This window comes from Dromiciops gliroides, chromosome 5, assembly GCF_019393635.1.
Source record: "Dromiciops gliroides isolate mDroGli1 chromosome 5, mDroGli1.pri, whole genome shotgun sequence".
NCBI classification, from domain to species: Eukaryota; Metazoa; Chordata; class Mammalia; order Microbiotheria; family Microbiotheriidae; genus Dromiciops; species Dromiciops gliroides.
In genome coordinates, this window is record NC_057865.1 from 214,680,907 (window position 1) to 214,694,640 (window position 13,734).

At 42.7% G+C, this 13,734-nt stretch overlaps 1 protein-coding gene across 6 annotated transcripts in view; it reads right to left on the minus strand.

Moving 5' to 3' along the window:
* KANSL2 (KAT8 regulatory NSL complex subunit 2) overlaps positions 1–13,116 on the minus strand; it is a 46,050-nt gene extending 32,934 nt beyond the window's left edge. For 2 of the 6 annotated variants that reach the window (XR_006353288.1, XM_043967153.1), the window contains exons 1-3: positions 12,452–12,628; positions 11,982–12,240; positions 321–499 (exon numbers count right to left, since the gene is read on the minus strand). Coding sequence is in view for 4 of the 6 variants with exons in the window: in XM_043967153.1 (XP_043823088.1) it covers positions 321–499; positions 11,982–12,232 (430 nt within the window). In the remaining 2 variants the exon portion in view is untranslated. Of the gene's footprint in view, positions 1–320; positions 500–11,981; positions 12,241–12,451; positions 12,630–12,712; positions 12,841–12,907; positions 12,993–13,014 lie in introns of those variants that run through there. The other 4 variants (XR_006353287.1, XM_043967155.1, XM_043967156.1 and 1 more) reach the window with 4 other exon arrangements.
* Positions 13,117–13,734: the final 618 nt, after the last annotated feature.

Genomic DNA, 13,734 nt, shown 5'->3' on the forward strand with positions numbered 1-13,734 from the left:
CTGAAAAAGAGAAGAAAGCCAGCTTCCTAATTAATGCTATCTCCTGAACTGACCAACTTTTTTTTAAACAAAACTCGTAAAGCATTAAAAGGTTGCTCCTTTATTAGTTCAGTAAAATAAAAATGAAAGAAAACCAAATTAATCACATTCAGTGATACCTCTTCAAATGCAAATAAGTTGATACTAATAAGTCAACCTTTGGATTCTTACCAAATATTTGCTGTGTACAAGGCACTAAACCAGTAGTATGAGCTCTATTTTTTCCCACTCTTAACCCACCCCACTCCCACTGTGCTTTGACTGTAGAAGGAAACTCTTACCCAGGATTCGGCTGGCTTCACTGCGGCTACTCTCTGGGGTCTGGGAACCCAGTTCTGTCTTAGCATATGAACTCAGTTGGCACAAAAGTGTTTCACCCATGGGTCCAGCGTTGTTTTTCTTCATCTGAGCATGAAGTGCCAGGGCATTTCTACGGGCATGTTCTGCACAGAAGGACACACTAGAGATAAAACAAAGAGGAAAAGTTATCTTTGTAACTTCCAAAACTTCTAGAAAATTATTTCCTTCAAGAACTCACTATCTGACAAAAACTTTTGGGAAAACTAGGAAACAATATGGCAGAAACTAGGTAAAGGCCAACATCTTATAACATATACCAAGAGGAAGTCAAAATAGATACATGATTTAAACATAAAAGGTAATAAGGAGAGCAAAGAATAGTTTGTCAGATCTATGAAGAAAGGAAGAATTTACAAGCAAATAGGAGACAGAGCATTATGATGAGATATAAAATAGATTTTTGAATATGTTAAATTAAAGGGTTTTGCACAAACAAAACCAATGCAACTAAGATTAGAAAGAAAGCAGAAAATCTGGGAAATAATTTTTAGAGTATCCCATTTCTCAAATATATAAAGAACTGAGTCAAATTTGTAATACAAGTCATTCCCCAATCAATAAAGATACGAACAGGCAGTTTGGGGATGAAGAATACAAAGCTCTCTATAGCCCAATGAAAAAATACGGGGGCAGCTAGGTGACAGTGGATAAATCACCAGCCCCGGATTCAAGAGGACCTGAGTTCAAATCTGACCTCAGACACTTGTCACTTACCAGCTGTGTAACCCTGGGCAACTCACTTAATCCTCACTGTCCCTCAAAAAAAAAAAGAAAGAAAAAATGCTCTAAATCACTACTGACTACAAAGATGCAAATTAAAATCCTGAGGTACCACCTCACAGCTATCAGATTGGCTAATAGGATAGAAAAGGAAAATGATAAATGTCAGAGGGGATGTGGAAAAATTCAAACACTAATACACTGCTGGTAAAGTTGTAAAGTGACCTGTAAAGAGGCTAAAATTAGCTTCAAGGGCCCCAAACGGGTCCCTCTGCTCCCTGGACCAACAAGCCTCGTGCGCCATGCCCAGCGGGGAGATATGCACGGTTTCTGAAGCTCCACACCCCAGCCAGCCTAGGGCACGGCATGGGGGAGCCAGTGAATTCGCTTGGGGGGTATGGGCCAATCAGCTTGAGTTTCATGTGAGAGAGAAGGGTTTATTATTCAGAAGCACAGACGCGGCAGGGGGCAGCTGACCTTGAGGGGGAATGGTAGACAAGAGGAGAGCAATGGAGAGGGAGACGAGAGAAAGCGCAAGCAGCAGTAGTGAGAAGGGGACATACAGAGGAGCTAGAGTGGGAAGGGGGGGGTAGACGAGAGAGGGAGATAGGAGTGAACGCATGGTAGGGGCAGCAGCAGCCAGACACACCCACAGAGAAGGAGCGCCTGAGAGTTCATGGCGAGATGTGCAGGGGAATAGGAAGCAGTTGAGTTCAATGTATCAAGTTCACAGGTTGTATTTCTTGCTTTTCTATGTTTATTTCTAAGTTTGCTCCATATTTGTTATTAAATTGAAAGGAGACTTTTTAATCTTGTTTCTTGTTGTAAAGAATTAGTTGTTAGAGGTTTTCATGACTCCATCTTTTGGCTAGAATTTTTTTAAAAAAACCTCAGCGCCTGCACTGGTCTGGGGCTCCACAAACCACATGGTACTCCACCCACTGGTTGTAGCCATCTCCATGGTACTGGCAACTCACCACTTGCCAACGCCTACGTGGGCCTGGCAAAATTATAATGATTGGAAGCCTAGTGAGGGCAGTCATGTGACTGTCAGAGTGGCCAGCCAATTGGCAGGGGGGGGGGGGCCTGTGTGGGGTCAGTCTGGGGTCTGCTGGGAAGAAGGGAGGTTTTTCACCATTCTAGCTTGAAGCTGGAAGGCAATAGAACGCTGATATGTGTTCTCAGCTGAATCCTGGGTGGTGGTGGTGTTCAGGTTGTATAATTTCCCTTTCCCCATTTTATTTCCTTTCCCTTAATCCTACTGATCCTGTTTGTGTTTTTTGAAGTTCCTTCTTGTTAAATAAATCCTGCTCTGTTTTGAAGGAGGCTATCTGTCTCCTTCCTTGCACCCAATATTGTGGCAAGCCTCCTAGCTAACACTCCCCAAATAAAAATTGGTCCCTACATTGTCTAGGAGAAGGAGTTGGGGAGGGGGCAGGCCCTCACAGATTGGCCCACACGGTGCTTGACTAACCTGGGGAATCTTTAAAAACCCCCTTACAGAGGCAACTAGGTGGCGCAGTGGATAGAGCACCAGCCCTGGAGTCAGGAGGACCTGAGTTCAAATCCAACCTCAGACACTTAACACTTACTAGCTGTGTGACCCTGGGCAAGTCACTTAACCCCAATTGCCTCACTTTAAAAAAAAAAACCCTTACAGATTGGCTAGGCAGATAAAAGCCTATAGACTGGCTTAGGCAGCTAATAGCCTACAGATAGGCAGACAGCTAGCAGCTTTCAGATGCAGAGCCAGCTAATTACAGCTATAGAAATTTTTCAGATGGTGACCAGGAAAGGACTCACAAGCCAGCTATAGAAAGTTATAAAGTTACAGAATAGAAAGCCAGTTAATTTTTCAGATCCAACTTCTGTAGAGCAATTAAAACTGTCCATACCCTTTGATCCAGCAATACCATCACTAAGTCTGTAACCCAAAGAGATTTTTTTAAAGTGGGGCGCGGGGGGGGGGGGGGGGGGGGGGGGGGGGGGGGAATGGACCTATTTGTACAAAAATTTTTAGAGCAGCTTTTTCTGGTGGCAAAAAATTAGAAATTATGGGGATATCCATCAACTGGGAAATGGGTGAACAAGTTGTGGTATGCTATTTGTAGGCGGCTAAAATTAACCTTGGCACCCTGAAAGGGCTCAGGGTTTTTCTCTGTATGAGTCGAGCTGGTGCCCCTCCCCCTCCGCTTCAGCTGCCAAGCTAAGAAGCCCTGTGGGCCTTGGAGCCTTGGGGGGCGGCCAGCAGGGTTAGACAGCTGTGGAAAGCCCCAGTTCCCTCCACCCTGAGGGGATAGACCCCAGAGATCCTAGGACATGCAGCAGGGGGCCAGGGCTCCCTAGAGCCCTGGGCGTGGTACGCATGGCTCCCTCAAGCCCCCCAGCCACAGCCCTAGGGCTGCCAACCAATTAGCTTGGTACATGTGGGGGCTTAACCCCGGGATCCCAATGAGAGAGGTGTTTTATATACCAGGGAAGTTAGGCAATTGGTAGGAGACACTACAGACACCAGACAGACAGATAGAGAGAGATGAATGAAAGGGAGCAGGAGTGAAGGAGCTAGAGAGAGGATTGAGAAAGAGGACTAAAGAGATGCTAAGAGGTTGGTCAGTAGTGAAGGTAGTCAGAAGAGTGAAAGGGGATGCTACAGAAAAAGCAGAGGGGTGGCTGACAGTGAAAGGGAGCTACTGGAGGAGGGAGGTGTGGCTGCAGTGGCGGCAGCTTATCACAGGCAAGAGACAAGGAAGGAAAAATTCTGTCCAGGGAGAAAGTTAAAATGCAGTCAGGTCATATATTTCTTTTCTTTGTATTTAACTAAGTTTATTCTCATAAATAAACCCTGTGCTTTAAGGAAAAAAAAAAAAAGCTTTTGCTTATTAGTCTGAGGCAGTGGGGGAAGGGGCAGGCCCTTACAGGTTGGGTCCCCGTACCCCCAGGCAGATAGGTAGCAAATAGCTTACAGACTGCCTTCGACAGCTAAAGCAGTCAGATAGCCAGCCAGCCAGGAGTTCACAGATTAGGGTCCAGTTAATATAATTTTTACAGATTATAATGGAATACTATTGTGCTATAAGAAATGACGAGCAGGATTATTACAGAAAGACTTACACTTATGCAAAGTGAAGTGAGCAGAGCCAGGAGAACATTGCATAAAATAATAGCAATGTTGTACAAAGATCAACTGTGAATGACTTAGCTATTCTCAGCCAATACAGTGATCCAAGGCATTTAAAAGGATTCATGATGAAAAATGCTATCCACATCCAGAAAAAGAACTGAAGGAGTTTGAATGCAAATTGAAGCATACTTTTCAACTTTATTTTTTAATAGTTTTTTTCTTCTTTTACAACATGATTAATATGGAAATATGTTTTGCATGATTGCACATATATAACCTATATTAAATTGCTTACCTTCTCTGGGTTGGGAGAAAACAAGAAAAGGAGAGAATGTAGAACATTTTTTTTAAATGTTTAAAATTGTATTTATATGTAAATGAAAAAAATAAAGTAAAAAATATATGGTCCTTAAAAAAACAACACACTAGACCAAACTACTTACCATTTTAACATTCTGATTAATATTATAAATGGCCCTCTCTGCATATTATATACACTTTAGCCAAGAAAATTTGCCAAAACACTAAGATGCTCACCAATTTTTCCCTTACCAATGTCTAACTATTCCTGGCTTTTTCCAGAACAATTTTTTTTTTAAATGCTTCCATCTGCATTCAGACTCAACCAGTTCTTTCCCTGAAGATTGATAGTATTTTTCAATATAAACCATTCAGAAGTGTCTTGGGGGCAGCTAGGTGGCGCAGTGGATAAAGCACCAGCCCTGGATTCAGGAGGACCTGTGTTTAAATCCGGCCTCAGACACTTGACACTTACTAGCTGTGTGACCTTGGGCAAGTCACTTAGCCCTCACTGCCCAACCAAAAAAAAATTTTTTTAATAAAATTGTACTGCTGAAAATATGTCAGGGCAGCTAGATGGTGCAGTGGATAAAGCACTGGCCCTGGTTTCAGGAGGACCTGAGTTCAAATCCGGCTTCAGACACTTAACATTTACTAGCTGTGTGACCCTGGGCAAGTCACTTAACCCCAATTGCCTCACCAAAAAAAAAAAAAACAAACAAACAAAAAAAGAAAATATGTCATTCACAGTTGATCAACACATGATATTGCTATTACCATATATAATGTCCTCCTGTTTCTGCTCATTTCACTTTGCATCAGCTCATGCAAGTCCAGGTTTTTCTGAGAGCATAATGATCCTTATTTCTTTTTTTTTTTAAAGTAATAAACAGTTTTATTTATAGTTTTGGGTTCCAATTTTTATCCCTCCTTCCAGAGAGGCAAACAATCAGATATGGGTCATACATGTTCGATCATGTAAAACATTACCATATTAGTCATTTTATAGAAGAAAACTTGAACAAAAGAAAAAAATGAAAGAAAGTGAAAAACAGCATGCTTCAGTCTGTGTTCCATCAATTTGGAAGTGGCTAGTATATTTCATCACTAGTCCTTTGGGATTGTCTTGAATCATTGTATTGTTGAGAACAGTTAAGTCATTCATAGTTCATCAAACAATATTGCTGTCTTTGTGCACAATGTTCTCTTGGTTCTACTGACTTCACTATATATCAATTCATACAAGTCTTTCCAGGACTTTCTGAAGTCATCCTGCTTGTCACTTCTTATAGCACAATAATATTCCATCATCATCATCCACCACAGCTTGTTTAGTCATTCCCCAGTTGATGGGCATTTCTTTGCAGAACTCTTATTACAAAACTACTAAAGGTATGCATGAATGCATGCACATATACATACACAAAATAGGGGATCACATGAACACACATACACACACAGCTAGCCTTTTTATCAGCAACTCATGAAAGTCCTCTATTAAATGTTCTATTTTTTCCCCTATAGGATTATATTCAATTTTACAGTTATTCTTGGTTATAAGTCTGTTTCTTTTGTCTTTTGGAATATAGAATTCCAAGATGTTTTGTTTATGGCAGACACTGCCAAGTGCTGAGTGGTCTTGACTATGGTTCCTTGTTATCACAACTACCACTTTCTATTTTACAATATATTTTCTTTAAAAGGGAAGCTCTCTGGATTTGGGCTATAACATTCCTGGAACTTTTATTTTGGGGGCTTCTTTCAGGAGGTGATCATTGTTTTATTTCTATTTTCACTTTGCCCTCTAGTTTTATTAGATCTGGATGGTTTTCATTCATCTCTTGAAAATATATCTAAAATCCTTTGTTGGTTTTTAGGAGTCCAATGATTCTTTCCTTAGCCTGTTTTTCAGGTTAGTTGTTTCTGATAGAAAATGGTTGTTTTTTCCCCCCTAATCTTCTGATTTTATTCTAATATCTTGTTTACTCATAACAGTCATCGATTTCTATTTATTCTGATTTTCAGAAAGTTCATTACTTGGGTAAGGTTTAGCACTTTCTAATTTAAGCTACTTATTTCCCCTTCCAATTCTGTCCTTCAGAGGTTTTATTTCAGGTATTTTCCCCCCTCTTTTGCTTCTTTTCTTCTTTATGTGGATCTCTAGATGTTATAATTTTCATACTGGTGTATACATATTATGTAATATATATTTTTATTATTATATATTACATAGTATAATATAATTTCCATACTGCCTTCTTTGGTTTACTCAGCTCTCTAGCTTTAGTTCCTAAACTGGGGCTTCATGCTTGCCAAAGTGCTAAGCACACATCTAACTATGTCACTCCAATAGTAAATAAACTCCACTGGTTCCCTATAGCCGCCTAGAATAAAAACCAAACTTGTCAGTTTAGTTTCTAAAGCCTTTCAAGATCTAGCCACTTTTTCCAGACTCTGTATCTTACTCCAACTCATTTACTCTCCAATTTGGTCAAACTAGTTCTTTCTCTGTTGCCCACACTAGCATCTCTCCAATGTTTATGCCTCTGCACTGACCTCCTTTCCTGGAATGCACTCCCCCCTCCCCCCAACTCCTTCAAGACACAGCTACAGCATTATCTTCTTTTTTTTTTTTAATTAAAAAAGTATTTTATTATTTTCCAGTTACATGTAGAGATATTTTTCAACATTTGTTTTTATAAGATTTCAAGTTTCAAATTTTTTTCCCTCCCATCAAGACAGCAAGTAATCTGATATAGGTTATATATGTACAATAACATTAAACATAATTACACATTAGTCATGTTATAAGAGAATCAGAGCAAAAGGAAAAACCTCCAAAAGAAAAAATAACAGCACCAAAAACAAATGAAGTAGTATGGTCCAATCTGCATCCATGTTTCCCAGTTTTGTTTTGTTTTCTGGATTTGGAGAGAGCGTTTTCCATCATGAGTCCTTTGTAACTATCTTGTACTGCTGAGAAGATACAGCATTACCTTCTACAAGAAGCCTTATCTGAACCCCACTCCAACTGCTATAATGCCCTCTACAAATAGCTGGTGTTTATTTGTATTATATTTCTTTATATTTATTTGTATATACTTAAATGGAAGCACAGTTAAGGTCCCTCCTATTTCTTCTTTAAGCTACTATTTTACAAAATAAGGAGGCAGCTAGGTAGCTCAGTGGATAGAGCACTGAGTCTGGAACAGTATTTTTCAGCTGATTAATCACAATCTTAATGTAATCACCATAGGCTAAGAAAAATAATTATAGTGTTTTCTATTATCACCAAATGACACAATTAAGCCTTGATGAAAAGACAAAAAGACAAGACAAAATAGTTTTTTAAAAAGCATATAACTGAAAGAACATTACTGATTAACAAAGAGAGCAAATGAGGGTAAAGAACATAGAGCAAAGCTGATTGTGTGGCTTAGCAGAAACAAGTTTTAGAAATGAAGAATAATAGTAGTCTTTCTTGTTTTTAAATGTAGCCTAACCAGTTGGTCATTGAAACCCTGCCCTCATTTCTACACGTGGGGTTTTTCAGTCATGTCCAACTCTTAGGTTTTCTTGGCAAAGATAATGGAGTGATTTGCCATTTCTTTCTCTAACTCATTTTATAGATAAGCATACTAAGGCAAACAATTGCCTGAAGTCATATAGCAAACATCTGACTCTAGGCTAGGCACTCCCTACCTAGCCTAAACTAGGGTAGTAGCCACCTAAGTGGAAAAGGGAAGAGATGCAAGAAATGTTATTTTGGTAGAATCAACAAGATTTGGTAACTGAATGGATTTGGGGAATGTTGAGGGTGAGTAGAGTTTAGAGTCAATTAATCAACAGAATTTAATAAGGACCTGATAATGTGACAGGCATGGCAATGAGAGGAAAGAGATGACAAACCTGGGTGAAGAGAAGAATAGTAGTGACCTTGACAGAAATAGGAAGAGAGGGGGCAGCTAGGTGGCGCAGTGGATAGAGCACCAGCCCTGGAGTCAGGGGGACCTGAGTCCAAATCCAGCCTCAGACACATAACACTTACTAGCTGTGTGACCCTGGGCAAGTCACTTAACCCCAATTGCCTCACACACCAAAAAAAGCAAAAACAAAAAGAACAGCAAGGAACTAATGAGATCATTTTAAGTATATAGAATTGGGGGCAGCTAGGTGTCGCAGTGAATAGAGCACCAGCCCTGGAGTCAGGAGAACCTGAGTTCAAATCCAGCCTCAGACACTAAATGCTTACTAGCTGTGTGACCCTGGGCAAGTCACTTAACCCCAACTGCCTCACCCTGCCCCCCCAAAAAGGAAAGAAAGTATACAGAATTGGGGGCAGCTAGGTGGCTCAGTAGATAAAGCACTGGCCCTGGACCGAGGAAGACCTGAGTTCAAATCCAGCCTCAGACACCTTCATTGCCCCACCAAAAAAAAAAAAAGTATGAATGAAAAAAGAATGAAGAATTGAGGATCCAGGACAGAGCTTTAGGGCACCCTCACAGTATAGAGGTATGGCAGAGATACCAGCTAGATAGACAGGAGGAAATCAGAGAAGGCATTGCTAATGGAAACCCAGAAAGTAGAGTCAGTGCTATAAAGAGGTGAAGAATGAGGACTGAGAAAAGACCCCAAGATTTGGGGCCCCAACATGTGCATGCATGTGTGAATTTGCACTAATTTGCACTATTTTCTGAACTAAATTGTGAGCTCTCTGGGGGAAGGAACTATTTGATTCATCTTTGCATCCCCCACAGCAGGTAGTACAATGGCTTATACCCACTAAATGAATAAGAAAAGTTCCCTCAAAAGATAATATTATAAGAAACCTTCTTAGACTGTGTCTACACCACTTCTATTTCTGCATTTTTGTTGTCATTCTGTACTTGCTGACATGTTACTTGGTGACTGCTCTCAAATTATGTATATTTTATTTGCCACATCTTCACTCAACACACACTCAAATTCTAATTAAATGTTACTTAATTATAGGGGGAAATTTGATTTTACTAAAAAGTTGAAAGGAAATGATCTGAAATTATACTAAGAAAGAAATGAGCTAAGAATGGGGGGGGCGCTGTGCGTCAAGGAAGCTAAGTGGCACATGGGGCAGCTAGGTGGCACAGTGGACAGAGCACAAGCCCTGGATTCAGGAGGACCTGAGTTCAAATGCAGCCTCAGACACTTGACACTTACTAGCTGTGTGACCCTGGGCAAGTCACTTAACCCCAACTGCCTCACCAAAAGAAAAAAAAATATCAAGAACAGATATTATAACAATAACTCCTAATGCCAATATTTCATTGTGGTATAGAAGTGCTTCTGATTTCATAGGCCTATATGCACTTCAAGTTGGGAAAGCTTTGAGTGCACATCCAACCGACCAGGTCTGTTGATCACACCAGTGATCCGTGAAATAAGACAAAAATACCATAAAGGGCCTCAGTCCTGCAGGATTCCGTTACACTTCCTATCCAATCAGACAAACATGACCCCATCACCTTTTGTCTGAACTATTGCAATTGTCTGTCATTCATTCTTGAAGAGGACAGTGACATCTGGGTGATGTCATGACTTTCACTGGATGGAATTTAAATATGGCAGGGCTGTGGAAGGTCAACAACCTCAGTCTCTCCTCCAGAGCCATCTAGGTACAGTGGCAAGACATGTATTAGGACAACTGGAGATGGCAACTGGGGTTAAGCAACTTGCTCAAGGTCACACAGCTAGTAAGTACCTGAGATGAGATTTGAACTCAGGTCCTCCCAACTTTATGACCAGTGTTCTATCCACTGCACTACCTAGCTGACCCACCCTTGAGTATGCAATAGCTTCCTATTGCAATCTCCCTGCCTCAAGTCTCCTCCCATTCCAACCCATCCTCCATTAAGCTGCCCAGGTAACTTTTTTTTTAAAGCAACAGTCTGGTCTAATCTAATTGCCCCACAACGTTGTTTCATCTAACTTGGTATTTACACAGAACATTAGATTAGTGCATGCTTGTAATTTTTGTGCCGTGAATACTTTTCCACCCCCCTTTCCCTATTCCTTGATTAAAAAAAAACCTTAATGATATTGATTCTTACCCTTATCAATTACAACTTCAGACAACAGAGGGCAGCTAGGGGGCACAGTGGATAAAGCACCAGCCCTGGATTCACGAGTATCTGAGTTCAAATCCAGCTTCAGACACTTGACACTTACTAGCTGTGTGACCCCTGGGCAAGTCACTTAACTCTCATTTTCCCCGCAAAAATAAATAAAGACTTCAGACAACACCCTATCACCTATGCTAAGCAGAGAATAAAAACAACAACTCTGAGAGAGGGTGGACTTGCAATTAGAAAAATACTAATCTCAACAGAATTATGCTATGGGCAAGAGATGGCTGGTAAAGTAACTTTCAAGGACTGATATAACTGCAAGTCTCTGAACAATTAAAAAATATGGTAATGGGGGCAGCTGGATGGCACAGTGGATAAAGCACAGGTCCTGAATGCAGGAGGACCCAAGTTCAAATCCGGCCTCAGAGCCTTGACACTTTCTAGCTGTGTGAGCCTGGGCAAGTCACTTAACCCTCATTGCCCCACCAAAACATTAAAAAATAAAAAAAATTTTTTAAATGGCAATAGGGGCAGCTAGGTGGGGCAGTGGATAGAGCACTAGCCCTGGAGTCAGGAGGACCTGAGGTCAAATCCAACCTCAGACACTTAACACTTACTAGCTGTGTGACCCTGGGCAAGTCACTTAACCCCAAATGCCTCACCCCCCCCAAAAAAAAGACATACTGTCCTACTGTCCCAATACCAACCTAAGGATTGATTAATTCTAAAGACAAATACCTGAAATTGTCTCAAGAATATGGCATTGAGTCTTTTAACCAGCTGACCACCCCTATATGCTACTTCCTAGTATGATGGACACCAAGTAAAAATGTAACAAGTGGACTACAAAGCCAGGACAGAAAAATAAGGTAAATTTTACAAACTACACTAAATACAAATTCCTTACCATAAGGTATTACTGGCTTAAAAATATATTTACATAACAGCTTTCTGGGAAAAAGAGTTCAAAGCACTCCCTAACATCAGTTTTTATGAGGCTAAAAGTGAAGGTCACATTAGTGTTAAGTCATGCACAAAAACGAATGTTTGTCCTATCCCTTAGTTATTAACGGTGCTAAAGTTTGAGATACAGCAAACAGTCCATTCTGCCTTTACAAAATATTCTGCATTACCTAATAAAATATTCAACAGCTCCCCCGTCACTTTTAGAAAGTGACAAATTCACTGTAGTCAATAATAGCCAGCATGCACTACTTTTAGCTCCCGGTCTCTACACCCCAATGCACCATAATGAAAAACCACCACACCCCTCCCTCGTCAAAGCACCATCCTATCCCAAAATAAAACCCAATTAAAAAAAGAAAAACTCCACATACCCGTCTTTCTTCTCAGGCTTAGGAGCAGCGTTAGGACACCTTTTTCCATTCTTGGTGGATATGTAGCTACATTGCTTAAAAGGCGCATTCCTGTCTTCAAGGATATGCTTAATGCAAAACTCTTGGCCTTCGAGACGGGGCTGGGAGCATGGACGGTGTGTGAAGGAACAAGACAGGGGCTCCTGAGACCTGGGCACTGGGTTTACGCGCCCCCGATTCGATGGCAGGACGTGGATCCGAATTCTGTTCATACCAACACCTGCGGGCAGGGGGAGAGAGATGGGGGGGGGGCCGCAAGGGGGAAGGGTGGGAGAGAGACACTACACATTGAGAGGTCGGGGTGCCCAAGGATCCTCCATAGCCCTTCCCCCACTCGCCGCCAAACCTAGCCAAGCCCCCACATTCAGGTCCCCAAAACCGTTTCTCTTTAAAGAGAGAAAAAAAAAAAAAAGGACAAAGATTAGTCTCACCTATCCTGAATCGGACTACTAAGAGCCCTAAGGATGGCTCTACCTTCTGCCCCCGGAGTCTGGCACGAACTACCCCAGAGCTCGGCCTCTCCCGCGGCTTCCCTTTCTCTAGGGGCCTCCGGGGCCACGCATGCGCCTCGGCTCTGCTCCCCTACCCTCACTCTCCCCCGGCCCTTTCATAGGAAAAAGCCTAGGAAGCTCACGAGGATCTTCTCCCACCCCCCGCCCCACTTCCCTCTCTCCCAGCCTCGCGAGGCCTACTTCAGCACCGCGCCCTCGGGCTTTGTCCCGCCCCCGCTGCCGATCCCGACCTTCACCCCACCCCGAGCCCAGCCGTCCCACTGAGTCTCCAGCGAGCGCCATTTTGACCCGGGGCTCGGGGTGTCCAGAGAATCCTTTTCAAGGGGCTAGGGGGCAGTTAGGGGAGCGAAATTTTTTAAAAACCCCATCAAAGACCTCCGCCACTTGAGGTAAAGCTCCTGACCCTCGACGGAGCAGGAGGGGAAAGACAAAGGCGCCGCCCAGCCACCAGAAGAGCAAACGGGACACCGCCGCCATCTTACCTCAACGGCCTTGCAGCTAGTTCTCAAGCAGTTCCCGACCTACCTCTAGGTCTGCTCACCCCGCCCCCTAGCCACCGATTGGATCCCAGCTGGAGAATGCGGCCGAACCATTGGTAGAATGCTCACGTCCATCAGACCTAGGAGGATGTGGCGCTGGGAGGAAATGGGGAGGGGGTGGAGTGGATCCTCTCTCAGCAATTAGTGCCAATGGGCGGTGAGAGGGACAGAGAAGATCAAAGGTGCGCGGGCTCTTAATGGTCCCGGGGAGGCCGCGCCGGGTATTAACTAAGTTCCGGGCTGCTGCAACGACTTCCGTTTGGATTTTCCCAAAAGGGAAACGGTAGATGGTAACTTCCCCTTGGCGCCACATGAGCTTTAATAAAAAGGTTGGCTGAATGGTGTTGGATAGACAGGATAGACACCCTGCTGTAGTGGAGAGGGGGCTGGCCTTGAAACCCGGAAGAACGGAGCGCGAGGCCCACTCCGGACATGTTTGCGTGTGAGCCAGAGCAAGTCGCCTAAACTGTCAGCCCTCGGCAGCTGAGACAGTGTAAGTCGCGGGAAAGAAGGCTTACACACAACCGAGTGGACCCTTTCCATTCTGATCCTCAGTTTGGCGGGGGAGGGGTGTGTTTTAGGTTGGGGGTTTTTATTGTTGGGTGGTGTGGGGTTTTTTTAGTGGATTCTACTCTTCTGCTCTGTAGGTCCCAGAACAAACGC